We start from the raw sequence: 26647 nt of genomic DNA, 5'->3' as shown, positions 1-26647 counted from the left end.
CGCTGTCCCCCCCGCCCCCCGCCACTCCCCGGGGCCCCGCAGGGTGCATGGTGCACAGAGGTGCCCGAGAGCGAGCTGGTGGCCCGGCAAGGGAGGCTGGGAAACGCGCGCGTGCCTTGGTGGAGGTGGGCCCGAGGGCAAGATGCCAAGTTGGCTGTTAGTTGGTGGTGGGTGGGCTCTGAGGACCCAGCAGGACGCGGCTGAGGGTCGGGAAGCGGGGAGGAAGAAGAGCTCATTCTCTGCAGAGGTAGAAGGTGAACGGACCGAACACACACGCTGCCCCTGGGGACGCGCACAGCCAGGAAGGCTCCCCAGCGCATGGCCCATTTCAGCACCTCGGGCCTTCGGAGAACGATTTCCGCGGTCTTCTCCTCCCTGCTCCCCCCACCCATGTTATCATAGTTTCCATCCCTCACCCCGCTCCCCTGGTGTGCATGAACACACACACACACACACACACACACACTCTCCGTGGAGCCTGGCCTGTAACTCCGGGTAGGTTTGACGTAGGCTCTGGCTAGACTGGGACAAGAGAAACGGCTGTGAGCAGCCCCTCCCCCCGTGGGCCCTTTCAGAAGTCACGAGTTGGGGGAAGATGACGGGGAAAGAGAGGCCTGGACAGAGGCCGGCTGCTTTGTGCTCTGTGCGGTCTCCGTCGGTCCAGCCCGTCAGCCTGGCCAGAACCTGCCGTCTCTGAGCCACGGCTTTCCTGGCCGAGAACGAGGAGAGCGTTGCCCTGGTTCTCCGCTCCGGGGGGTCCCGGGCTGGGTCATTCCTAGCGGCCTCTGCTGCCCGTCCGCCCTGCGCCCCGAGCCGCTGGCACCGCCTCGGGGTGCGCTTTCTAGGAGGCCGGGCAGGAGGAACCGGGCCCACTGGACGGAGCGGGAACCGGGGCGGACTGGTCTGGGGCAGCGGCTGGGCCAGTACAGCTTCCTGCGGCAGCTGCCCTTCGGGGCTGGTCACCTCTCTGCCCTGACCCCACGGGAGCTGCCGCTTCTCCTGACCGACGGCTTCCTCTTCTCAGGCGCGTCGCTTGATTTTCTCTGAGACAAGCCCACCCGTCCAGCAAAATAGAGTCCCTCAGGGTGACGGTTGATTTCCTGAAGGTGCCCCTTGGCCTGAAGAAGCCGGTGCTGAAGGAGGTGGCTGTGGGGCCCCCCAAAAGGCCCCAGCCTGTGGCCCTGGAGCGCTACAAGGCCCGGCGTTCGGACGCCATGGACACGGAGTCCCAGTACTCGGGCTATTCCTACAAGTCGGGCCACTCCCGCAGCTCCCGCAAGCACAGGTGGGCAGACGTGGGGGCGACACGGGTGGCGGAGGGTTAGGGGGGTGGGGGGAGAGGTGGGCGTGCACAGGGGTGGGGGGGGGTAGTTGTTGCTGAGAAGACGACCCAGGTCCCCCCCTGCCTGCTGCAGGGACCGCCGGGACCGACACCGCTCTAAGAGCCGAGATGGGAGCCGCGGCGACAAGTCGGTGACGATCCAGGCCCCAGGGGAGCCCCTGCTGGACAACGAGTCCACGCGAGGGGATGAGCGGGTGAGCATCGGGGGGCGTGGGGGCCAGGCCAGGTGTTTTCAGGCTGATCCATGAACCTGGAGGTCCGTCAGAGGGGAAGGGGCCTGGAACCCTGGTCTCTTCGGGCAGTGGCCCTATCAGGGAGGGCATCTTGTGTCACACGTCCTGCGCTTGGGGTCCCAAGCGAGGACCTGTTTCAGTAGAAGTGAGGGAATTTAGTAGAGGACCTTTTGGAAGCTGCAGCCCCTTCCTCCTTTTCTCAGAGAGCTAGGGTGACCTGGGCTGTGTAATGGGAATTGCCTGGTTCCTCTGAGCTGAGGCCCGCCGGTCAGATGGGCTGGGAACCTGGGGCAGGAGGGGGCGGTGGGTGCGGCCTGGGGGGGCGTGGGCAGCCCTGAGTTTTCCTGGAGCCTCAGGCAGGGGCTCTGCCGCGCCCTCTGGTGTCAGGCTGCAGAACTGCACCGTCTGGGTCTGCAGCTGGAAGCAGGTGTGGGAGGAGTCGGTGGAGAAAGGGGAGGTGAGAAGGGGGGGGCCGCGGGAATGACGCTGGTCACTCGGGGCGGGGTGAGCAGGTTGCTCCTGCTCTGAGCTCTGTGGCCCTCTGTGCTCACCTAGTAGGAAGGCCAGCAGGCAGACCTCAGTGCTGGATTAGGGCAGGGTCAGGATTTAGGGGGACTCTGAAGGCACCTCCCGCTCTTCCTTCCCGGGACCATCTCTGGCTGGAGACTCCCAGCTCCTCTTCCCTCACAAGAAAGCTCTGTGACCGACACGGGGACTTCCTGGGTCTTGGGAGCAGATGAGTACTTGGGGGAAATAGCCCCCCTCCCTCTTTCCCAATCCCGTCTTCTCCCTGAGACCTGGCGCCCTGAGTTCTCGAAGGGACCCCGAGACACGGTCAGCTCAGCCGCGGTGGGGGAGAGGGCAGGCAGTGTGTCTGGAGGTCAGCCTAGGGTGAGGAGTAGACCTTGAGCTGAAAGTGGTCGGTACACCCACTTTGTACCATCAGGTCAGACTCTTCTGTCCTTGGGAGAGGAGATTCGTCAACCCCCTGATCACTGACCCTGCCGGGCATCTCCTACACTCCCCATCCTGTGTCTGAGCCCTGTGACTCCGTATCCCCGGGCCATCTGGGAGTGAAGAGTGTGGGCACTGATGGCCACTGGTGGTCTTGGGGCCCTACTGTGGGAGGGTGGCCAGCGTCTGCAGAGATAGCTCCAGTGGACCAGACTCAGGACACTTGGGGACCTTGGCCTGTCTACCCCCTTGCCTCCAGGAACAGGCGGCCACTGTGCTGTGGGCATTCAGGTGGCAGGGCTAGCGGGGCAGACCAGAGACCCAGAGTGGCCCTGAGTCTGCCCATCTCCCATGCCATGCACCGATCATCTGCCTTCCTCCCCGCCCCCTGCGTCCTCCGCCCTTCACCGCACTGCTTGTTTCGGGTCACTCCCTGAATCAGAAACCTTGAGTGGCTCTCGATGTCGGGAGGATAGGCTCTCAGTGGTCAGCCTGGCCTGTCCGGACCCCACGGGCTGCCCCCGGCTCTGCTCCTGCACGCGGACCCTGCTCACTCAGTCTGCCGGCTGCCTCAGTTCACACTAACATTTCATGTTCCAGTGATTCATGGGGGGCTTGTCAAAATGCAGATTCTGGTTTAGTCCATGCGGGGTGGGGCCTGAGACTCTGCAGTTCGGAGAAGCTCCCGGGAGATGTCTACACTGCTGGTCCCCAGGCCCTGTTTTCAGTAAACAGGCCTTAGGGACTGTTTAGTTCAGTGATTCTCAATTTTGGATGAACGTTAAAATCATCTGTTTTTTAAAAAAAGGGTTGACGTCCTCCTGGGTGGGATCTGGGCATTGGTGTTCTTTCCCAGCCTCCCTAATGTGTGCAAGGAGGGCCCAGCCTCAGATGGGCCAGCCCCTAGGAGGCCAAGCCTGGGCACACGGTGGAGCTCAGTAAATACTTTGGTGGTTGCATATGGGCTGACTGCCCTCTCTCCTCTCTCTTGCTCTGCTGTCCCCCTCTCCCCTCCCCCTCCCCCTTCCTTTCTCCCACCCCTCCCCCTCCCCTCCTTCCCCCTCCCCCCTTCCCTCCCTTCTCCTTCCCTTCCCCCTCCCCTTCCCTTCCCCCTCCCCTTCTCCCTTCCTCCTCCCCCTCCCCTCTCCCTTCCTGCTTCTCCTCCCCCTCCTTCTTCTCCCTTCCTCCTCCCCCTCCCCTCTTCCCCTCCCCTCCCCTCCCCCTTCTCCTTTCCCCCTCCTCTCTCCCTTCCCCAACCTCTCCCCTCCCCTCCCTTCCCCTCCCCTTCCCCCTCCCCCCCTCCCTTCCCCCTCCCCCCTCCCTTCCCCCTCCCCTTCTCCCTTCCTCCCCCCTCCCCCTCCCTTCCCCTCCTTTCTCCCTTGCTCCTCCCCCTCCCTTCCCCCCCCGCCCCTCCTCCTCCCCCCTCCCCCTCCCCCCTCGTCCTGCCGTAGGATGACAACTGGGGGGAGACGACCACTGTAGTGACGGGCACCTCAGAGCACAGCATCTCCCACGATGACCTCACGCGCATCGCCAAGGACATGGAGGACAGCGTCCCGCTGGACTGCTCCCGGCACCTGGGCGTGGCGGCGGGGGCCACGCTGGCGCTGCTCTCTTTCCTCACGCCGCTGGCTTTCCTGCTGCTGCCCCCGCTGCTGTGGCGGGAGGAGCTGGAGCCGTGCGGGACGGCCTGCGAGGGCCTCTTCATCTCCGTGGCCTTCAAGCTGCTCATCCTGCTGCTGGGCAGCTGGGCGCTCTTCCTGCGCCGGCCCAAGGCCTCGCTGCCGCGCGTGTTCGTGCTGCGCGCGCTGCTCATGGTGCTGGTCTTCCTGCTCGTCGTCTCCTACTGGCTCTTCTACGGGGTGCGCATCCTGGACGCCCGCGAGCGCAGCTACCAGGGCGTGGTGCAGTTCGCCGTGTCGCTGGTGGACGCCCTGCTCTTCGTGCACTACCTGGCGGTGGTCCTGCTGGAGCTGCGCCAGCTGCAGCCCCAGTTCACGCTCAAGGTCGTGCGCTCCACCGACGGCGCCAGCCGCTTCTACAACGTGGGCCACCTCAGGTGCGGCGACGGGCCGGGGGTGGGGGGAGGCCGAGGGGGGAGCAGGTGGGGAGGTGGGGCCGGCCGGCGGGCCGAGGGCTCTGCCTGCGGTAGGTTTCCAACAGGGTCCTGGGGCGGGATGGGCTGGGAGTCGGGAGCGGGGAGACAACAGACGGACGTTTGGTCATCAGGGACCTCACAGAGGGCTGGACCGAGGGGCAGAAAGGCGTGGGGCACGGACGGGGCTTGGGGGGTCGCTTTTCGAGCCTTCCCTGGAGGCGCCGCCTCTGTGAGCTCTTGAGTGGGTGGTCACCGAGACGAGCTGGCCAGAGGAGGGACCCCCGGAGGAAAGGTGCCGCGAGGGTTCCTCTGCCCGCCCCCACCCTGCCCCAGGCCTTACGGAATATCAGGGGCACTTCCTGGTCCCGTAGGGAATGTTGGGGGACTTGGAGGGGGTGAGGTGACCCTTTGCTGGAGACCCAGGCCCAATGCCCTCTCTCCCCTGGGCTTCAGCACCGCGGGGGACTAGCGGGCCCAGCCCTGGGGAAGGCTTGGGAGCCTGGTAAGTAGACCGCAGGCCCTGAGCCAGGCTTCCTGGAAGCAGCCTGTCCCTGTCCTGTGTCCTTTCCCACCCCGCCAACCTGCCCTGATGTCTCCCCCCCCCCCCGCACCCCTTGTCTGCCCCTTCTCCCTCCCCCCCCCCCCCGCCCTCTCCCCCAACAGCATCCAGCGTGTGGCCGTGTGGATCCTGGAGAAGTATTACCACGACTTCCCCGTCTACAACCCTGCCCTCCTCAACCTGCCCAAGTCCGTGCTGGCCAAGAAAGTGTCCGGCTTCAAGGTGTATTCCCTCGGAGAGGGTGAGCGGCCCCGCTCCGCTGCCCTCCCGTCTGCTCCCTGTTTCCTTCTCAGACTCTTCCCCGCCTCCCCAGCCCCTTTGTTCCGTCATTTCCCTTGGCTCCAGGTGGCTGGTGTTAGCTGCTGATTCCACTTGCTGTCCCTTTATGCCGTGGTGTGTCCCCCCAATCTGACTTCTCTGCGTCTGCTCGCCAGCCCTGGCCCCGAGCCCTCAGCTCTCTGACCTCCAGGTCCTCCGGCACCAGGAGGCACGTGTGCGCAGGACCCGTGCCCTCCAGGGCCCTCTCTGTCGCTTTCCGGGGGGGCCTCTCCCAGTCGTGGCCAGGAGGGCCGGGAACGGGAGGCATCGCAGCGGGTGGGCCCAGCCTCTGGACCGGTCAGGTGGCTGCGCCCTGACTTCCCGGGCCGGGGAGCGAGCGTGCTGTGACGCGACCATCCCTGTCTCTCCCGCTCCCGTGCAGAAAACAGCACCAACAACTCCACAGGGCAGTCCCGGGCTGTGATCGCCGCGGCCGCCCGGCGGCGGGACAACAGTCACAATGAATACTACTACGAGGAGGCGGAGCACGAGCGGAGGGTGCGCAAGCGGAGGGCCAGGTGGGTGTCTGGGCCAGGACAGGCTGCCCCGGGGCCTGCCGGGTGTGAACAGGCCGGGCAGAGCAAGGCCAGGGCGTTCCGTGGCTGCGGGGAACGCGTGAGCAATCGCGACGGGGTGCGCTGGGTTCCTAACAAGTTCCCGCAAGCTGGGCGCTGTCCAACAGCACACGCTTCTCCGCTCACGGTCGCGGGGGTCAGACACCGCCGTCAGGCACGGCTTAGCTGGGCCCCGCGCTCAGTGTCACAGGCTGAAATCAAGACGACTCCCATCTGAGCCGGGGTCCTCTTCCAAGCTCCTGGTCACGGTGGAATCAGTTCCTTGTCATCTGGCCTCAGCGGCAGCCGCGGTGCTGCGGTTTGCTTTTTCCAGCCACAGCAGGTCTCTCCGAGTTCTGTACCGCCTGGAGAACACCGTGCTTTGAAGGGTCTCGTGCAGTGAGAGCGGGCTGGCCAGGGTCATCTCCTTGTTTATAACGACCAGGACAACCGACTCGACACTTTAATTACGTCTGCAGAATGTACCGAGACAGCAGAGAGAGTAGCCAGGACGATGGGAATCTGGTAGGGTGAACGAACGGGCCATCTGTGAATTCTCCCTGCCACAGGGGAGCAGGGGCCCAGTAACCGAGGTGAGCCTTGCCTGCAGCAGCACGGACGGAGGCTGGATCGGACCTCCTCCCCGTGGATCTCGTAGGCCTGCTCGGCTGTTGGTGCCTTTTTACCTGCAACAGATGAGGTTCTAGTACAGATCTTGGTACATCTTTTTTAACTTTGTTTATTTTGAGAGAGAGAGAGAGAGAGGGAGAGAGAGTGAGAGCAAGCAGGGGAGGGGCAGAGAGAGGGAGAGGGAGAATCCCAAGCAGGCTCCTCACCGCTAGCACAGAGTCTGACTTGGGGCTCGAACCTGCGATCCATGAGATCATGAGCTGAGCCAGAACCAAGAGTCAGACGCTTAACTGACTGAGCCACGCAGGGTCCCGTATCTCGGTACGTTCTTAAGTACTGTCCTCTCTTTTTCCTGTTCACGCTGTAATGTAAACTTGTCATACCTGAAGGGTCTTCGCTGCGCCAGGTCCCACCGTGGTCTGGTGGGATTTCCAGGGGGCCTCAAATAGCAGAGGGCCCCAGGATTTGACCCTCGGCCCCTCCTCCCACACGGTCTCCAGGCTTCAAGGGAGGAAGTTATCCCTTACCTGTTCTGACATGAGGCTGGTGTCCCTGCCGTCGATGGGAGATCAGCAGCCCCATTTGTCTGCCATTCGGCCTGTCTCCGGCTGTCTCAGAAATGGTCCTGGTGGGAAGGAACCCAGAGGTGGCACCCGCCCCCCCCCTTCACCTTTTGCCCCAACCAGGGTTTGGATCTCCTGTGTTGCCAATGCGGTCCTTGGCCCGTGGCCGATGTCTCCCTCCCCTGTTACCTTGGTTGTAACCAGTAAAAGACTTCTCCCTTGGTTTTCAAAAGGAGCTTTACTGAGAGACCCTCGGAGCAAGCGCGTGAATAACCAGAGAGGCCGAAGCGGGACATGTTCCACGTGTTTACTTAGTCCCGAGTACCCCCCTCCCCGCTCCTTGAAGTTCCTGGGGTCCTGGCTTTCCGGACGTTGTGTGCTTTTCACGAAAACTGACTTCTTTTTCGTGCTTCCCCCTTAACGCCCTCCTCGAGACTCACCCACGTTGTCTCTGTGTCCCTCGTGTCGCTGCCTGGTGGTTCACAGATGACTCCCCGCCCCTAACCGGCATCTGGGTTATAGGCCTTCCTTTTTTTTTATCCTGTTTTGACGGCTGAGTAGTACTGTCTGAACATGTGAGTTGTCCGATGCCCAGCAGGTGTCCCGGTCTCTGGGGCCCTGTGTGTTCACCTCTGGCATTTTGCTGTCATGTTGCTTGTGTGCCCGCCCCCCAGACAGATGTTGACGTTGCCCGTGCTTGAGTAGAAGGCTGTTCTCTGGATGTAGTTGCGTCTGCTGGTTTGGCCCCCCCGGGGAAGGGTGACTTGGGGGTCTCGTGGAGGAAGGCATCAGGAAGGCACCTGCCGCTCTGTCCCAGAGTACGGTCCCTGGCTGTGTCTGGGTTGGACGCTGGGGTCCCCGCGCCGGGCTCACTGAGCTCTACAGCTGTTTCCTGCCCCCCCCGCCCCGCATCTGTGCACATGCGCCCCCCCCCCACGCACACACACGCACACGGCCCCCCTGAGCCCAGCCCTTGGCTCCAGGTGGGTTTGTGGTGCTTCTGGTGGCGGGGAGGGGCACAGCCTCGCCCAGGCGGCTGGAGCAGGGGGTGGGGGCTGAGGGAGGGGGAGGGGCGGTTGGTCCAGGCTCCCCGTGTCCCCCAGGCTTGTGGTGGCGGTGGAGGAGGCCTTCACTCACATTAAGCGGCTGCAGGAGGAGGAGCAGAAGAACCCCAGGGAGGTGATGGATCCCCGGGAGGCCGCCCAGGCCATCTTCGCCTCCATGGCCCGCGCCATGCAGAAGTATCTACGGACCACCAAGCAGCAGCCGTACCACAGCATGGAGAGCATTCTCCAGCACCTGGAGTTCTGCATCACGCACGACATGACACCCAAGGTAGGCCCCCCACCGTCCCCCTGCCCGCCCCCCCGCCCCCGGGTCCTCCCCCCACCCCCCGACAGCAGCCTGCCTCGCCCCTGTGCTCTCACCACATCCCTGCCACCCTCCCAGCCCCCACCCCCCAGGTCTCTTCTCTTACCCCTGGCCCTGCCCCTCCCGCCTCGTTCCCAGCTGGTGAGGAGAAGGGACGGTTTCTCCCGGGAGTGGCTGTGGCCTGATTCCCGTGTCCGAGGTGGCAGCACCCGACGTCCCCCCTTCACACCCTGCGACCTCCAGCAGGCACTCTTTGCTCTGTGCTCTTTTCAAGCCATGACCCTCCCTCGGCTTTATCGTCAGCCTCCTAGAGTGGCGTCCCCAGCCACCCTTGGTGAACGGGGTGACCGCGTCCACGAGAGCTGGATGCAGGGGCAGGAAGGATGAGGAGGCCTCACGGTCCTAGCCCCGTGCAGGGAAAGCGCGGGGTTGCCGGTCCTGACCCTGCGGTGCCCCGTCACCTCTGTGGGCTCCCGGTGCCCTGTGCTTAGAACCAGGGTCCGGAGCAGATGAGCTCAGCGCCTTTCCGCTCGAACGTTCTAGAGTGTGTGGAAGCAGAGCGAGCCGGGGAACGTCGAGGGTGGCGGGGGGGGGGGGAGGGGGAGAGGTGACCACGCAGCCCCCCCGCCCCTCCTCAGGCCTTCCTGGAGCGGTACCTGGCGGCCGGACCCACCATCCAGTACCACAAGGAGCGCTGGCTGGCCAAACAGTGGACACTGGTGAGCGAGGAGCCTGTGACCAGCGGGCTAAAGGACGGCATCGTTTTCCTCTTGAAGCGCCACGACTTCAGCCTGGTGGTGAGCACCAAGAAGGTCCCGTTCTTCAAACTCTCCGAGGAGTTTGTGGATCCCAAGTCGCACAAATTTGTCATGAGGCTGCAGTCTGAGACGTCGGTGTGACTGAGCAGCGGCAGGGGTGACGCCAGGGCTCCCGCGGGTCGGGGAGAGCTTGGCTCTCGCCTCCTGCCGCCCTGCCTCCTCCCGCTCCCTTTTACTTGAATTGACTCCCCCCACTCTCCCGCCGCCCGACTGCTCCCCCCTCCTCCTTAGTCGCACCCCCCCCCCCCCCCCCGCCGTGAGCCTGGAGAGGCCACCTGCGTCAGCAGTGCCTGGGATCCTCTCTCTCTCTCCCCTCCCCCGCCAGCCCTTACTTGGTGTCATCGTGCAGGAATCCGTGCCTGTCCCCCCTCTGCCTCCGGATGGCATTCTCTTCTGAGAGGGCATGGGGTCCCCCGGAGCCCCACCCCCAAACCAGGCTCTTGTGCAGTTTTCTCCTGTGGCCCCGACAGGGTGTCGCCAGGGGACAGACAGGACAACACAGAGCCACCGTGCCAAACTCCTCCAGACGGTGGGTCATCCGCTGCTCCCGCCCGCCCAGCTGGCCCGTCACAGACGCTGAGTTTGTGGGGCAGGGTGCTCTCGCACCACCCCCCCCAAGCTAGCCCGAGTCAGGGGTCTCCCTGCCAGGGTCGCTGGCTCCGGCTGTCAGAACCTCCCCCTCACATCCACACGTATTCAGAGCGAGGGACGGTCCCTAAAGTCTTTACCCTAAAGTCTCCACCTTCTGCCTCCCGTGGCCACAGCCAGACTGAGGCCGAAACCCTCTGTGACCACTTTCCCTGGGCCATGGGGGACTGTACCCATCCTTTGGGTCTTTCCTAGGCAGCCTCCGAGGGAAGGACAGGAGGGACCCCGGGGAACATGGCTGACCCCTGCCCTCTGAACCTGCCTGCGCCTTCGCTCCCGCCTGGCTGGGGCAGGTCCCCCTTCCCGGTGAAGGATGACGAGTCGACTGCTGCACAGATTGAGTGGCTTGCAGACCATGACCCGACCCCCGCGGTCTTAGACCGACGTTTTGCTTTCCTTCCCCCGCCCCAGCGTGTCTCTTCTCGGCGCCAGGGGCCTGTTGTCTTGTCTCTCTTTGGGGGGGATCTCTCTTTGGGGGGGGGAGCCAGTAACTCCTCCTCGTCCCCTGCCTTAAGCCCACTTCTTTGCCTCAGGGGTCTCCTTTCCTTGGCTGGCCAGGGTCCCCTCCTCTCCCTGCCTGGTTCTCTGGGCTCTTGTCTCCCTCAGTACTGGGGTGAGGGCCCAGGATTGCTGCCTTCGTGGGCATCGGCCCCCCTCACCCCGGTGAGCTTCCGTAGTCTTTCCACCCGATCTGATTTCTCGCGAGTTCAGGTCTCGTTTTGAGCCAAATCCGCTGGCTTTCTGAGACCTATTTTCAGTGTGAATCTGAGCCTTTACCTCAGACACCTTTAAATTACGTAGTTTTAGCCAAGAGGACCGGAAGCGGGAACACCGGTATACCTCCAGCCTGGGTCCACGCGGAGGACCATTCTGGTGGCTGGGCTGGGGCCGCCCTGGGCCAGGCCTCGGAATAACTTTCAGGCCCGTCTTCTCCTGGCCAGCCTGCCACGCGGAGCACCCCCTCGGGCTAAGATCCCCACCGGTCTCTGACCAGGGAGGCTTCCAGGGTGAGCAGGGCGGCCCCGACGTGATGCAGCCTAGTGGTCACGTGTCTCCCCTGTCCTCTCTGAAAAAGCACATCTGTCCGTCCGCCGCTTACTAGAGAAGGGCTCTTCAGTTCACGCTAAACCCGGTCCCCACAGATGTGGGTTGTGGGGCCGACTCAGGCACTGCCTGAGGGAAATACATCCTGTCCTGGGGGTCGTGGGAAGGTATCTTCTCTCCAAGGACCTGGGCTTAAGAGGAGTCCCTCTGGGTCACATTTCTAAATACCTCACTATCCTGGAAAACGGGGCCCGGATGGTGATTGGGGTCGCTGCCTTTGTGGGCAGGCGTGGGGTGTGTCGGGACGTAAGGACCGAGTCGGGGCGGGCCCAGGGAAAGGGTTTGGGATCTTTGTGGCTGCCCTAGGTTAGGGGCGGGGGAGTGTTTATTTTAAGAACCTGCCATGTGTTTAATCACTGTGATTTTTTTCATTCCTTTTTCCTAAAACAAGAAAAAGTCCCCCCCCCCCCACCTCTCTAAGCACTAAGGGCTGTGGCTGAGAACGGTAGTCTTTGGGTCCTTTGCGGCAGAACTGTGGTATTTTGTCTTCTTCGATGATTGTTATAATAATTATTATTTTTTAAAACGTCAGGATGAATTGTCCAGTGTGTGGCTGTGTGTGTCTTTTGCTTCCCCTACGTGGGGAGCTGTCTTCATGCTGTGAACTGATGTGGGGCGCCTCTGAGCCCTGTCCCCCGCTTTGCCTGTCCCATCACGTGCTGGGTTTTCTTACTTTCCTCCTGGGGGGGGGGTGAACTTACCTGTGCCCCCCGCCACTGCTCCCCCAGAACACCGGAACTCCAGGGCATCCTGGCTCATCCCACTGCCCCCACCTTGCCTGCCTCTTCATCACCTCGGAACCTTCTCGTTCCTCCCTCCACACCAGGACGCCGTGCCTCCGGCCTTCACCTACCTCGCCACTCTGCCTCGGCCCCCCACTGCTCCCTGTCTCTCCAGTGACCCTTCACGCTCTGGTTATTTTTATTTCCTTTTGCTTTCTCGTGTTTTCTTCCCATCCCTCTCCACCTGAGCCTTTCATTCTTCACTGTTCCTGCTGCACGCCCCGCTACGGTACCTGTGAAGAGGCATCGGGACCCCCCCCCCCAGAACCTTCTCATCGGAGACATCCGTTCCCAGAGTCTGTGCTCCTCTCCTTCTCTGTTGGGCCCCTCCGTGCTGTCTGTCCGTCTGTCTAGTCTGCTCTTTCCCCTGCCCTTCCCCCCAGGGCAGCATCTGCTGATGGATTCGGTCCTGGCGTGTGATTGTTGTGAGATCTGTCCTTCTGTGCGCGAACGGAAAGGGGCTTTTTTGGGTCTCTTCCGAGTGAGATTGTAAATGTAGAATTTGCCACTGTTGAATCTAGGTTTTTTTTTTTTTTTTTCCTCCTCTTTCTTTTTCTTTTTCCTTTTTTTTTTTTTTTTTTGGGTTACAGAGACCTTGTGCATGCATGTAGAAAATTGTAAAATGTAAATTTTTTTTTAATATATAAAAAGCTTGTTTTTACAGTTTGCAGCGGATCTAAACATTATGGCAATTTTAGGGATTTTTTTTTTTCTTAAACATAGGAACTAAAACTGTACAAATTTTTTTTATATAAAATAAAGACATTTGACTTTTGTGGGGGCATTGTGTTGTTTTTCTTTTTTTTACGGGGGTGGGAAGCAAAGCAGGCAAGGATCTGCTCCTTGTTAGGGGGAGAGCGGCCAGCAGGGGGCGGTGTGAGCCCATCGTTACTCTCCGGCCCCTCGGATGTGTGTGTGTGAGACTGGAAACTACCTATTCTGAACCCAGATTCTGAGAAGAGAGAAACCTAGGAAGTGAAGACCCGGCTGTTCCCTGGGGTGGTTGTCACGATAAGGAGGAAGGAAAGCTTACTTTTTGGACGGATCCATAGGAATTTCAGGCAGTAGTTGGTTTCAGTCAACAGTGATAACTCGTCACTTTCCATTGAGGAAAATTCTCTGTCTTTTTTTTTTTTTTTTAATGTTTATTTTTGACAGAGAGAGAAAGAGACAGAGCACGAGCCGGGGAGGGGCAGAGAGAGAGGGAGACACAGAATCCGAAGCAGCCTCCAGGCTCTGAGCTGGCAGCAGCACTGAGCCGGATGCGGGGCTCGAACTCACGGACCGAGAGATCGTGACCTGAGCCGAAGTCGGACGCTCGTCCGACTGAACCACCCAGGCGCCCCAAGTCTCTCTCTTCTTTTTCAGTATCTTCTTATTTCTACCATGCTCTCTCTAGTCTTTCAGGCACTGCGCAAAAAAAGAGCATTCTAGCAATAGTCCTTTATTTACAGTGAAAATGTTCCGTCGGCAGTGGGCTTGTAGTTAAGCCCAAAGTCATCGTCGGGTGATCTGGACCCTTCTCCCCGCTCTGCCCAGCCCCACGCTCCTCTGGGACTCTGGGCACCAGGCTTAGCACACGAGCGGCCTTCTGAGGTCAAAAACAAACAAGCAAGGGAATGTCAACTTCTCCGTGTGGAGTTGGCTCATTTCCTGGATTTAGTCTTCCTCTCCCCGGCCCATATTTTGCCGCGCTGAGGACGCAAGGACAAGAAACCGTGTCCTGGAGGAAGAGCCAAGTCTCCAGGAGGCGCCAGACCAAATAACCCGATGCAAGGCTGTGCGCTGTGTCCACAGCAGAGCACACACAGGCCCTGCTGGCCTCCAAGAAGTTCGGGAGCCTCCCGCTAGGAAACGTAAGGAATTTAAGAACCAGGAGCCCATAACACAATCTCCTTGAGCGGAGGGGCTTTATCTGTTCCGTTCACCGAAGTATCCCTGACATCTGCACCATTCCTCGCATACAGTTGGCGCTCAATAAAAAGAAAATTACTGAATGAGTAATGAGCTTAAGAAACTAACAGTGCCATGGGGGCATATAAAGGGCGTCGTTCCCTTTTTCTCCCTTTAAAATTGTACGCAAGTCTTTTTCATGAGAAAAATGAATAAACACGTTTCCCTTGAAGTGGCATATCCCCTGCTCTCATGACTGTCCTTCTGGTAACCTGACTTAAGAGTTTCACTTACTGGTTTCAATTCTTCTTGAGGCCAACTTTGTGATTTCTTGTGACCAAACTTCTACCCTCGCGTGCTTCGGAAATTATCCTTTCTCTTCGCGGCCAAATACAATAAATGCTTTTTGGTTTAGCGAGTCTTTATTCGGTGGTGGGTGATGCCCCCAGCCTGGCACTGAAGCACGTCGGTTGGTAGAGACTGTGGATGTGTGCCTGCCTTCGCTGACCCAACCTTTGTGAGCCCTCGAGGCGTCCGCGTCTAACCTCACGGGCCTCGTCCACCAACACCGGACCCAGGAACCGGTAGATTTAAGACCCGGTCTCAATACTTGATCTATGGGATCATATTTTCTCTTGAGGGTTGGTGAAAGCAGAAGCGATAACCCCGACCATTTGTCACGGAACAAAGGACATTTGGAGCTGTTGGCCGAGAGGATGTATTTTCCATGGAAGTATTGCACATATCACTGAGGACAGGGACTTGGCTCGTGTGCTGTCGGGATAACGCCCCACTTCTCCTGGCCGTTCCTGCCCAGACGTGATTTTCCAGCTTTTGCCTCTGAAATGAGACTAAAGGGGAGACCCGGGGCTGGGGCACTGGGAGCGGAGACGGGGCACCGTTAGATCCAGATCCTTAGCAAATCCTTACTCCTTTTTTTGTTCAGGCCAGCTTGATGGCTTCTTCATGAGAAAGAGAGGGTTAAAACAGTCGTTGGCTTTTTATGTGCTAGTTTAAGCACGGGATGGAAAATACTCTTCCAAGTGTCGGAAAGGACGGGGCGGGAGGAGGTCAGCCTTCAGAAAACCATTACGGCGTTAGTGGACAAGCGGTCGCGGAAGGTTCTAGGGAGGTATTAGAAGACCGTGTCCATCGTAGAAAGATCTTGGGGAACAGTTATCACTGCACCAGCTTTCCAGTTTCTCTGTAGGCTGCAGATGGCGTGTATCCCTCATTACCAAGGGCAGGGTAGACATTAAATCCTAAGAACTCCTAACAATAATTGCCAAACTGAAGGATGTGCGGAAAAGTCGGAGAGATAAATAAAACATTGTCCCTTCCTCCAGTGCCAAGGACTTTGGCCAGTAAAACTGCAGACATTTTAGTACTTTGCTGTTGGCAACCCAGGGAAGCAAGCTCTACCTACAGGCGGTAAGTACCCCTGGGCAAGGGACACGCTGAAGCCAACACTTGGGGACAGCGGTGAGCGTGATCGGTGAGCTGTTTGATGTGTGTTTTTCAGTGGTGACCGGAAAAGAGCCGTCTGCACCCTCTGGTAATCCTGTCACGAGGACAACTTTGGTTGAACAAAGGAGAATTAGATCTTCAGTTGTGTCCTGTCCTCTCTGCTTGCCTTGTGGGCACAGTTAGCCCAATCTGCTGGCTTTGCCCAGGACAGATAATGTGATTCAAAGGCAAAGTGCAGACTTTCAGGAATTACAGGCAGTGAAATCGCTCTGTGTGACTCGATGGCTGTGGGTACATGTCATTCTGAACGTGACCAGACCCATAGAGTGTACAACATCAAGAGTAAAACCTGATGCCAACTGTGGACTTTGGGTAATGACGATGTGCCCGTGTGGGTTCATCACTTGTAACGAATGTAGCACTCGGGTGGGGGGTGTGGATGTGCGGGGAGGCTCTACACGTGTTAGGGGTGGCGTGCATTTGGGAACTCTCTGTGCCTTCTGCTCAATGTTGTTGTTAACTTTAAAAATAAAACAGCCGAGGGGCCCCTGGGTGGCTCAGTCGGTTAAGCGCGTGGCTCTTGATTTCGGCTCAGGTTATGCTCTCACAGTTTGTGAGTTCGAGCCCCGCACCGGGCTCTGCGCTGACCTTGCAGAGCCTGCTTCCGATTCCCTGTCTCCCTCTTTCTCTGCCCCTCCCCCAATCGCTCTCTCTCAAAAACAAATAAACGTTCAAAAAACCCTGCCAGGTATTTTATCAGCAAAAGATGAGACTATTTGAAAATAGCAGAGAATTGCAGTCCAGGACAAGCAAGCTACGGCAAAAACCACAGGCAAGTCCCGAGAAGCAAAGAATAGGAACATTATTTTATGGAGAAGGAGGAGGAAGTTGGGAGGGGTTGTTTTGAACAAAAGTCCCCTCTGGAGAAGCAAGGGTTTAGGATAATGACAGTTTCTCATCGGCTGAGTTGCAAGGGTTGTGGATTTCTTGTAGGAGATGAAAGGCCAGTTGGGGCCTGTAATTGATGATTCTTTCCTGTAAGATTCTTCTGTTAGGGTCTGTGATTGATCATTCTTCCTGTAATTGACATCGAATGGTAGGACTCCCCTTACCAGAACTTCTTCTAGCCCCCCGGAGTCTGCTGTGAGATTTCGCTTCATTAAATTTCACACTGTGAATCTTTCAACTGCTCTAAAAAAATAAAGTCTGGTCAAAAGGTAAAACTTCCAGTTACAAGTTACATAAGTCCCGAGGATATAATTACAACATGGTGACCATAATTAACGCTGCCGTATGATGTATCTGAAAGTTGTTAAGGGAGGAGATTCTAAAAGTTTTCACCACAAGGGGAAAAAAAAACCCATTTTTCTTTTTTTCTTCCTCTTTTCTTCTTTTTCTTGTATCTGTATGAGATGATGATGGATGTCAACCAAACTCACTGTGGTCATCATTTCACAGCATATAGTAGGCCTAGTAATTCTGCTGTGCACGTTAAACTTTTCCATAGGCCATTTGTCAACTAGAGCTCAGTAAAACTGAAACAAAAAGAATGAAGCCTGCTAAAAAAAACAAACCCAAACCGAGCATGACCTTACTTGGTTGTAGACAGAGATCCAGTAATGAAAGTTAACAGTATAGGCACTTGTGAAAGTGTGTGCTGTTTCCCCCAGACCCCCGAAAGGGAGTCATGGAACTTGGAACTGATAAAACCCCCAGAAAAGGAGAGTCTGGTGGTCCATCGGTGCCGTTACATCTAGAAATTTGCATGAACGGGCTTGAACGTGTCAAGAGAGAGGCGGTTTCACTTAGGTGCTGTTTTCACTTCTTTCAAGTTCCTGTTGGTGTTTGTTCTGTTTGACATAGGGATGTGTGATTTTAGGGTGACGTTGGCTGAGATAGTTTTTACTGCAGTAAGAAAGGATTGCTGGAGATACAAGCTTTCTGTTGCAAGATGAGTGAGCCGCGGGGGTCTGCCGGGGAGCGTGGGGACCATAGTGAATGACGCTGTGTTGTGTACCATTGAATTTGCCAAGAGAGTAGACCTTCCGTGTTCTCACCGCACACACACACACACACACACACACACGCGTGCGCATCACACACAAGGTGACTATGTGAGGTGACAGATGTGTTAATTACCCTGACCGTGGTAACATAGTCTCACAAAGCATACGTGTGCCAAACGCGGTACACTTAAACTGTGTAAAATGTTCTTTGACAGTTACACTTCGAGAAAGTGGAAAACAGCCCAGCGGTCGAATGTCTTGTCTTCTGCCTGTGGACCCTCATCCTAACGTGCAGCCTCAGACCCCAAAGATGAAGCCCCGTTGCCCAGGAAGCTGACCCCGACGATTTCATTTTCAAGGACCGGTCGGCAGTTCCGCACTTTGGGGAGCCTCTTGAAGAGTTTGACACCGGGGAACTGGTCTCCTGGGATTGGAAGGATCAGGTGGTTTTTATTCTGTCTTGAAGCAGGTTCTGATTCTGATGCAACAGGCTTGGGATACGGCCTGAGAGTCAGCATTCCTCACAAGCTCCCCGGTGTCTGAGACACTCAGGTTACCGTCAAAATAAAAAAGACCGTAGACCGGGTGGCTTAAACAACAGAAATGTATCTTCTGGGAGTTCTCAAGGCTGGAAGCCCCAGATGGAGGTTTTGGCACCGTTGGGTTCTGGTAAGGACTCTCTTCCTGGCTGGCAGACCGCTGCCCCCTCACTATAGCCTCACTTGGCAGCGACAGGAAGTTCTAGTCTCCTTGTCTTCTTAGGAGGACACTAATCTCATGGCCTCATCTAAACCCGATCACCTCCCGAAGGTCCCGCCTCCAAAACCATCACAGAGGCTTCAACGTAGGTGTTTGGGGCAGGACACAATTCAGTCCACAGCACAGTTGTCGCCGTCACTGTTCTGTAGAACTTACTCGGAGCGGCAAGACCCTAAAAGAAGCTTTTGTATTCCTGTGACATTTCGAGGGGCCCAAACTTGCCTTACTTACCACTAAGATACATCATTTGTCGGATTCTTCTAGGTTGGCCTGATGTGTAGAATTTATGCAAAAGCTTACTGATTCAATGAGACATTCGTAATGACCTAAAAAAGAGCCAAGCAGGGGTGCCTGGGTCGGTTAAGCGTCTGACTCTTGGTTTCGGCTCAGGTCATGATCGCACAGCTTGTGAGTTCGAGCCCCGCATCGGGCTCTGTGCTGACAGTGTGGGGCCTGAGTGGGATTCTCTCGTTCCCTCTCTCTCTGCCCCTCCCCTGCTCACTGTGTCTCTCTCTCAAAAATAAATAAGTACACTTAAAAAATTAAAAAAAAAAAAAAGAGCCAAGCTGGTGAGATTTTATTATTAAAGGCCTTAGAAATTAAAGGACCAGCTTCCAATATAAATTATCGCTGACCACAAATTTCTTGCCAACATGATCAATAGAACAGAAGAAATTCAGTTTTACCAAGTGTGGAATTTCAGATAAGATGCCTTAATGTGTTTCAGTATTTATCTTAATTGCAACAGGTACAGAATGAAATGTATCCATAATTTAGAAATACCTTTTTAAAATTATTACTCTTACGGTTATTTATTTTTTATTTTACTTTATTTTTTTAATTAAAAAAATCTTTAATGTGTATTTATTTTTGACAGAGAGAGAGAGAGAGAGAGAGAGAGACAGAGCATGAGCGGGGGAAGGGCAGAGAGAGAGGGAGACACAGAATCCAAAGCAGGCTCCAGGCTCTGACCTGTCAGCACAGAGCCCGATGCGGGGCTCGAACTCACAGACCGCAAGATCGTGACCTGAGCCGAAGTCGGATGCTTAACCGACTGAGCCACCCAGGTGCCCCAATTAAAAAATTTTTTTTAATGTTTATTCATTTTTGAGAGTCAGAGAGACACATAGCATGAGCAGGGGAGAGGCAGAGAGAGAAGGAGACACAGAATCCGAAGCAGGCCCCAAGCTCTGAGCTGTTAGCACAAAGCCCGACGTGGGGCTCAAACCCACAAACCATGAGATCGTGACCTGAGCTGAAGTCGGATGCTTAACTGACTGAGCCACCCAGGCGCCCCTATGGTTATTTATTTTTAAAGTTAATTTGTTTATTTTGCGAGAGAAAGAGAGAGAGAGAGAGAGAGAGCAGGGGAGGGGCAGAGAGAGAAAGAGAAACCCAGGCAGATTCTGAGGTATTAGCTTGGAGCCTGATGTGGGGCTCAAACTCACGAACCGTGAGACCATGACTTGAGTGGAAATCAAGAGTCAGACACTTAACCCACTGAGCCACCCAGGTGCCCCTAGAGATACCTTCTCAAGTTGCTTTGTCAAAATCGTTGTGATCGCTACACAGGCTTCAAGATCATTATGACCTATGGCTGAGGTTGCTGGGAGCTGCCTCATCTGTGTCCCGTGCTTTCCTCGTTTAGTCATTCAACAAACACTTGTTGAGCCCTTCTCTGTGCCCAGAGCTGTGCTAGGTATATGGCAGGGAAGAATACAGATGTGGTCTTTGTTCACAAACAGATATGGCAACCGAAATAAAAGTTACAAATGAATCCTTCGTTCTAAGAGTAAACTAAAGGGGCGCCTGGGGGGCTCGGTGGGTTAAGCGTCCGACTGCGGCTCAGGTCACCATCTCGCGGTTCATGAGTTCGAGCCCCGCGTCGGGCTCTGTGCTGACAGCTCGGAGCCTGGAGCCTGCTTCGGATTCTGTGTCTCCCTCTCTCTCTGCCCCTCCCCCCCTCAAAAATAAATAAACGTTAAAAACATTTTTTTTTTAAAGAATAAAATAAAAGGAGAGAGAGAGGAAGAGTTGGAGCATCTAACATGTCCTGCTGATACACATACCCATTATTCAGTACTAAAGAAAGGAGGAACTTTGTGGAAATCCCTGATGGTTAGATCACACAGCCCATGCCTGGTGCTTGCTCAAGGGCCATGGTTCTTCCCGAGGGGAGTCTCTGAGTTGCCAAAGCTTGTGCATAGTTGCTGAAACAGTATATATCGTTTGAGGAAAATTCTGAGTTAAGCATTTTCAGTTCAGAATTTTATTTCCCCTTGAATTCTTCAGTAAGCCACATAGAAACTCTGCTTTCCAGAATTCCTGGCATGGCACATATTGTAGGTAAAGAGAGGCCCAGGAAAGCCTGCTGGGTGCTTCTGGTAGGCTCCCACAGAGTGTTGGCATCCCGGAAGGTCGTGGCGGGTCCAGACGTTACATTTTTATCAATTAATTAAAGGGAAATAATGTTTGGGGGATAGAATCAAACCAGCCGTATATACGAGAGAGTAATTACAGGTAAGAATGACACTCTGTTCATTGGATCTGGTTTGGGAAGTGGGGTTCGTCATCTGTATGGGCACATTTTTGAGGAGACGGATCAAATGGAAAAATTAACATCTTGTCTGATAAGTACAAAAGCAAACAGGGAATTGGGAGCTCCAAAGAGACATTACTGGATGTGGCTGTTCTCTGTGTCCTTGTTATCTACACACCGTCCCTGGGGAACCTCATCTGGTCCCCTGGCCTTGTTTATTTTTTTTGGAAATTTATTTACTTACTTATTTAGATTTTAGAGAGAGAGCAAGCAGGGGGAAGAGCAGAGGGAGAGAGAGAGAATCTTAAGCAGGCTCCACACTGAGCACAGAGCCCAACCTGGGACTCGATCCCCATGACCCCGGGATCGTGACCTGAACCGAAATTAAGAGTCGGATGCTCAACTGACAGAGCCACCCAGGTGCCTCTGGTCCCGTGGCTTTTAAATGCCATCGTGCTCCAGGTAGCACAGCCAAACGGTAATGAACTTGGGCTCTGGTGTCAGCCTGCCTGGGATTTTCTTCTGGCTTTACCACTCCTGGTTGAACAACCATGGGGAAATTTTCTGTTCCCTCATCATTGAAATGAAGATAATAGTACAGGGCCAATCCCACAGGGATTGTGAGAGTATAACTAAGGAAATATTCATAAATTGCTCAGCGAGTGCTTGGGACATTGGAAGCACCTGATGAATGTTAATCGTATGCCAAGTACTCCCAAGTCTCTCTTCCTTGTCCTGATTTCTACCCAGAACCTGGATCCAAGAAGAAATCCAATTGCTTTCTTCACAAAGACATCTAGGAGTCACGTCAAACTCAATACGGCCCAACAGAACCGATTCCCTGTTTACATTGGCTTCTTCCCTGGTGATCATGTTTCATTAAACACATCACTGCCCACCTCCTGGCTCAAACTAAAAACATGGGAATTATCCTTAATTCCTGCCCTGCCTTCTTTCCCCACATTCAGTGCTTCTATCTGTTCCGGAACATGCCATGCTCATTTTCAGCCAAGGACCTTTGCATCAGGCATTCTCCGCCTGGAATGCTTACCATTTGATCTTCACTTACCAGGCTCTCGTCATTCAGATGTCAGCTTAATGTCACCTCACAGAGAGGCTTTCTATAAACAACTGTCATAGCCTTGGAAGATAAAGATCGTGTTTCTCTCTGGGGCAGATGGCAGTGACTTAACCAGATCCTTGAGTGCGGCTCTGTGTCAGGAAGCAAGGCTTTGCACTCTCTTTTCAGTGTCAAGTGACCGCTGGTGGCCCAGGCTCAACTAGACAGACTTCTGGTTTTGTCTAGTCCCAACTCTATTTCTCAGCCCCTGATGCTGCGGAAAATGTTGGGGTTCGGAGCCGATGGCCGAGAAAGAATTCTTGAGACACCTTCGGTACGAAAAGGTGGTTTATTAAAGCACGGGGACAGGATCTGGGGGGCAGAAAGAGCTGTACTGGGGTTGTGAGGAGTGACCTTCAAGCTGGGACGGGGTTAGCGGTAGAAGTCTCTAAGGTATTTTGGAAACAAGGTTTCCAGGACCTTGAGGGGGCTAGCTGTTGCTGGGAACAGGCCATTTACTACTGTTCAGTAAAAATTGTCGTGAGCCCCTTCAGATGTGTATCAGGAGGGCGTAAGCTTGGACTGTCATTATCAGCATGTGTCTGGGGCGGCGGGGGGGGGGGGGGGGTGGGGGGGGGAGGTGGGTGGGGGTGGGGCGGAGGGTTTCCAAAGGAATTCCAAAAATTCCAAAGGAACTTTTCTACGTTCAAGCTGACTTACAGGAACATGGGGGGGGGGGCTGGGCTGAGATTGCCTTTTGCCCTTAGCGACGTGTCAACAGCGAGGCAGCTGACACCTCCCAGACGAAGGTCCCTCAGCCTGTCTCAAGGACTTGTCGATGGGCTGTAGGCAGTAGGGACATTTCACTTTTCGTTTGCCTGTGGTTCCCACATCGCCGACACCACGCGTGTTAGCTCTGGGGGTATCTTGACTAATTGGCCGCTGCCGTGGGGCTCACTGGTACACCTGTCGGCCTGACACCCCTTCCCCCTCCCACTCCGGAAGATGAAGAGCAGCCGAACACCACTGGACAGCTCGCTTCAATCTTAACTCTCACCCCTCGGCCTCACTGACAGGTGGAACAGTGGGGACCCTTGCTCCCCACCTCTTGCCCGTTACTTGGATGAGAGCATTTACTACCAGATCCCAGGCAGCCTCTCCTGTCTCCCAACCCAGCCCACAAAGGGCCCTCATACTTCCTCTTCCAGAAAGCCGTGTTTCTGTCAGCATCTCATTCTCATTGTCCACACTGTTAACAACTGTCAAGGATCTGAGATTTGTGTCCCACTTGCAGGCTAACAAGCTTGCCTGCCACCGTTTCCTGGACGCTGACAGAAGACACGAGAGCCCCGGGTCAGAGACAAAGGACTTTATCGCTCGTGGCCCAGCAGGCGGCCAGAGTTCATGTTTGCCTTGGCTCGCCTTGCCTCCAGCTCCCACTGGCTGATGCTGAGAAGCCCGGTGAATGTTCTGCATGTAGCAGTTTTGTGTCACAGCTGAGGAACCCCGGTACTTTAAAGAACACTGACATGGGGCACAAATACCTTCACACTCTGGCCATTTCACATAGTTCTTCCCTAGACTTTCCTTTTACCTGTCTTCATGTTTTGTTTTTTCTTTTAAGTCTCTGGTCAGTCGGCCAGCCTGTTAGATGTGGCTCACGAGCCGCGCAGATATGTACCTCAGGCAATCTCCTTCCAACCAAAGTGGACGATTCGGTGTGTTCCTTGGGGTGCTTCCTACTGGAGAGATTTTCGCTCATCCCTGACTTGGAAGCCACCACTGAGTGGGCTGTAGGGGAGAGGCCATTCTCTTCCCTTTAGAGCTGGGCCGGAGCACAGACCCAAGACCGTACATTTTCTTCCTCTGTTAATGGTTCAGAGGGAAGCCACCAGGAGGCTGTAGGCGTGGGGGTGAGGGGAAGAGATGGGAAAGTGTGGAGCCGTCTCTAAGCCACCGCACCCGCTTCTGCAGGTGTATCCTTGGTGGTTCAGACAACACCCCGTTCATGCTGGGCCATTTGTGCGACACTCAGGTGTCCCATGGTAACTAACACTCAGGGTCCACCAGCTCCCAGAAGCAAACCAGGAACTGCTCTTCAAATGGAGAAAGGATAGCAGCACGAGGGGCATGAGGTTACAGCGAATCTCTAGGGATCTCAGACTCCTAAGGGGAAAAACATCAATCTAAACTTGATTACGGATTCATCAAGAGACTTCGGGCCCAACTGTTTATTTTGTAAAACAGGTAAAAATGACAAAAAGGCTTATTTGTCCTTTAAGTGGTTCGGAGAAGTTCTTTTCTACCAAGCTCTACCAAATTTTGGTATTACTTGGTAAAATAAACACAAGAGAGCTGAACTTAAATTCAGTTTTACTTACGCTTCTAATTAAAACGACCCTTGCGACAAATAAAATTATTTTGTGACTGTGGGGTTAAATGATGGCTACTTTTTTTCTCGTGTGTTCGCCACAGCATGAAACTCACATACAAACGCAGCAGTTAGCCAGCTCAAATCTTTTGTTTCTATTTTCACAAAAAATTGGATTGTATGCAACTATCTAAATTTCTTATACTTGTCTTATAGGTCAAATCCTTATTCTATTGTTTAAAAGTATGTAAATATAAGCATAGTTATATGCCACCACATTGAATTATAACTTAAATATGTACTATCCGTCTATATTGGTTCCTTTAAAAAAACTTTTTTTTTTTTCAACGTTTATTTATTTTTGGGACAGAGAGAGACAGAGCATGAACGGGGGAGGGGCAGAGAGAGAGGGAGACACAGAATCGGAAACAGGCTCCAGGCTCTGAGGCATCAGCCCAGAGCCTGACGCAGGGCTCGAACTCACGGACCGCGAGATCGTGACCTGGCTGAAGTCGGACGCCCAACCGACTGCGCCACCCAGGCGCCCCTAAAAAAACTTTTTTTAAGGGAGCCTGGACAGCTCAGTCGGTTGAGTCTCCGACTCTTGGTTTCAGCTCATGTCATGATCTCATGGCTACATGGGTTTGAGCCCCACATCTGGCTCTGGGCTGACATTGCAGGGCCTGTTTGGGAATTTCTCTCTCCCTCTCTCTCTCTGCCCCTCCCCCACTAGCGCTGTCTCTGTCTCTCTTAAAATAATAAATAAACAAGAATTTAAAAATGTTTTATTTTTGAGAGGAAGAGAGAAAGAGACAGAGTATGAGCAGGGGAGGGGCATAGAGAGAGGGAGACACAGAATCGGAAGCAGGCTCCAGGCTCCGAGCTGTCAGCACAGAGCCCGACGCAGGGTTCAAACTCACCAACTGTGAGATCATGACCTGAACTGAAGTCGGACACTTAACCAACTGAGCCACCCAGGCGCCCTTAGGTCGGTCCTTTTTTTTAACTTTAGGCAATGTTGCACATTGCCCGGCCCTATAGAGTTAACCCAGGTTTATCGTCTGTGTAAAGTTTTAAGAAATGACTGTATTTCTGGTAATTTCTTAATATTAAGTTATTGTATTGCATCCGAATATTAATTATCTTTTCTCGGGTTCTTAATTGACTTCGCGCTATAATACTGAATTTGTTAGTTAATATATCTTTGTTGGTTATAGAGGGAGAGAGCCCGCAAGCATGCTCGTGAGTCGGGGAGGGGAAGAGAGAGAGGGAGAAAGAGAATCCCAAGCTGGCTCTGCACTGTCAGGGTGCACAAGATCCGAGGCTTGAATTCACACTGCCAGGTCGTGATCTGAGCTGAAGTCGGGCGCTGAACCGACTGAGCCACCCAGGCAACCATTAAAGAACTTGAGAGAGACTAAAAAACGAGTGCCTAGGCCAGCACACCGTGCTCATGTGTGTTTTTAACCTCTACATTCTTGTCTACATAGAAGCACTTTCTTCTGCAGAACCTCCGCGTTAAGATAATAAAATCAGTGTAGTTTCTTTTTTTTTTTTTCAACGTTTATTTATTTTTGGGACAGAGAGAGACAGACCATGAACGGCGGAGGGGCAGAGAGAGAGGGAGACACAGAATCAGAAACAGGCTCCAGGCTCTGAGCCATCAGCCCAGAGCCCGACGCGGGGCTCAAACTCACGGACCGCGAGATCGTGACCTGGCTGAAGTCGGACGCTTAACCAACTGCGCCACCCAGGCGCCCCAATCAGTGTAGTCTCTTATAAAATACTTGATGAGATTGTGTTTCGGAAGGGGTAGTTTGAAAGGCTTAAATAACTACTGTCATTAAAAATATTGTTTTGACTGTCAAATAATGTGAATGTCATACCAACGCTGTGAAATAATAGAAAAAAATGTGTATATATTCATTGGTCTCTGCCCCTTCCATCCCTGTTCTTGGCACAGAGTTCCTGAAATTCCTTGTAATTTCTTAAGTAGTAAGAACACCAGGGGCCTGCCTTCTTCTGATATTTGCTCTTTGACTCTGGTTCCTGGCACAGGGCTCCCAAGTCCCCTGGAGTGTCCTGGGTGACAGCAGTGCCTTTGGTTCTAATGAGGTGACTCTGGGTGGGCTCCTGGATGGGGGCCGGTCACCAGGAAGACAGAGCCCTGATTAGAAGCTTGGAATTTCAGCACCATCCCCATTCTCTAGAAAGGGAGGAGGGGCTGGAAATGGAGTTAATGACTGATCATGCCTACGTGATGAAGCCTCTATAAAAATCCCCAAAGAGGGGCGCCTGGGTGGCGCAGTCGGTTAAGCGTCCGACTTCAGCCAGGTCACGATCTCGCGGTCCGTGAGTTGGAGCCCCGCATCATGCTCTGGCCTGATGGCTCGGAGCCTGGAGCCTGTTTCCGATTCTGTGTCTCCCTCTCTCTCTGCCCCTCTCCCGTTCATGCTCTGTCTCTCTCTGTCCCAAAATAAATAAAAAAACGTTGAAAAAAAATTAAAAAAAAAATCCCCAAAGTACAGGGTTCACAGAGCTTCTGGGTTCGTGAACCCATTCATGGTGCACCCCAACT

At 54.8% G+C, this 26647-nt stretch overlaps 1 protein-coding gene across 2 annotated transcripts; it reads left to right on the top strand.

Annotated features, from left to right (window-relative positions):
- The first annotated feature begins 1131 nt into the window (after positions 1 to 1131).
- Positions 1132 to 9666, top strand: VANGL2 (VANGL planar cell polarity protein 2). Of its 2 annotated transcripts, none has more exons than XM_047093015.1 (7): positions 1132 to 1285; positions 1416 to 1536; positions 3981 to 4588; positions 5291 to 5427; positions 5887 to 6022; positions 8355 to 8586; positions 9261 to 9666. In XM_047093015.1, the coding sequence occupies exons 1-7, from the start codon at positions 1215 to 1217 to the stop codon at positions 9519 to 9521; spliced, it is 1566 nt and encodes a 521-aa protein (XP_046948971.1). In that variant the 5' UTR covers positions 1132 to 1214; the 3' UTR covers positions 9522 to 9666. The 2 variants fall into 2 exon arrangements, with proteins under 2 accessions (XP_046948971.1, XP_046948973.1); XM_047093017.1 differs by having other exon boundaries at positions 5291 to 5431; positions 5894 to 6022.
- Positions 9667 to 26647: the final 16981 nt, after the last annotated feature.

This window comes from Lynx rufus, unplaced genomic scaffold (assembly GCF_022079265.1).
Source record: "Lynx rufus isolate CCGP_SWC_20201006 ecotype Redwood Valley unplaced genomic scaffold, mLynRuf1.p SCAF_31, whole genome shotgun sequence".
NCBI classification, from domain to species: domain Eukaryota; kingdom Metazoa; phylum Chordata; class Mammalia; order Carnivora; family Felidae; genus Lynx; species Lynx rufus.
The sequence above is the reverse complement of the archived record's forward strand: the minus strand, read 5'-3'. Positions and strand labels throughout refer to the sequence as shown.

Excerpts from the sequence above, each read along its gene's own strand:
- VANGL2 (XM_047093015.1), top strand. The coding sequence starts at position 1,215 with ATGGACACGGAGTCCCAGTACTCGGGCTATTCCTACAAGTCGGGCCAC. Across the intron at positions 1,286-1,415 it reads CGCAGCTCCCGCAAGCACAG|GGACCGCCGGGACCGACACC; the intron begins GTGGGCAGACGT and ends TGCCTGCTGCAG. Across the intron at positions 5,428-5,886 it reads GGTGTATTCCCTCGGAGAGG|AAAACAGCACCAACAACTCC; the intron begins GTGAGCGGCCCC and ends GCTCCCGTGCAG.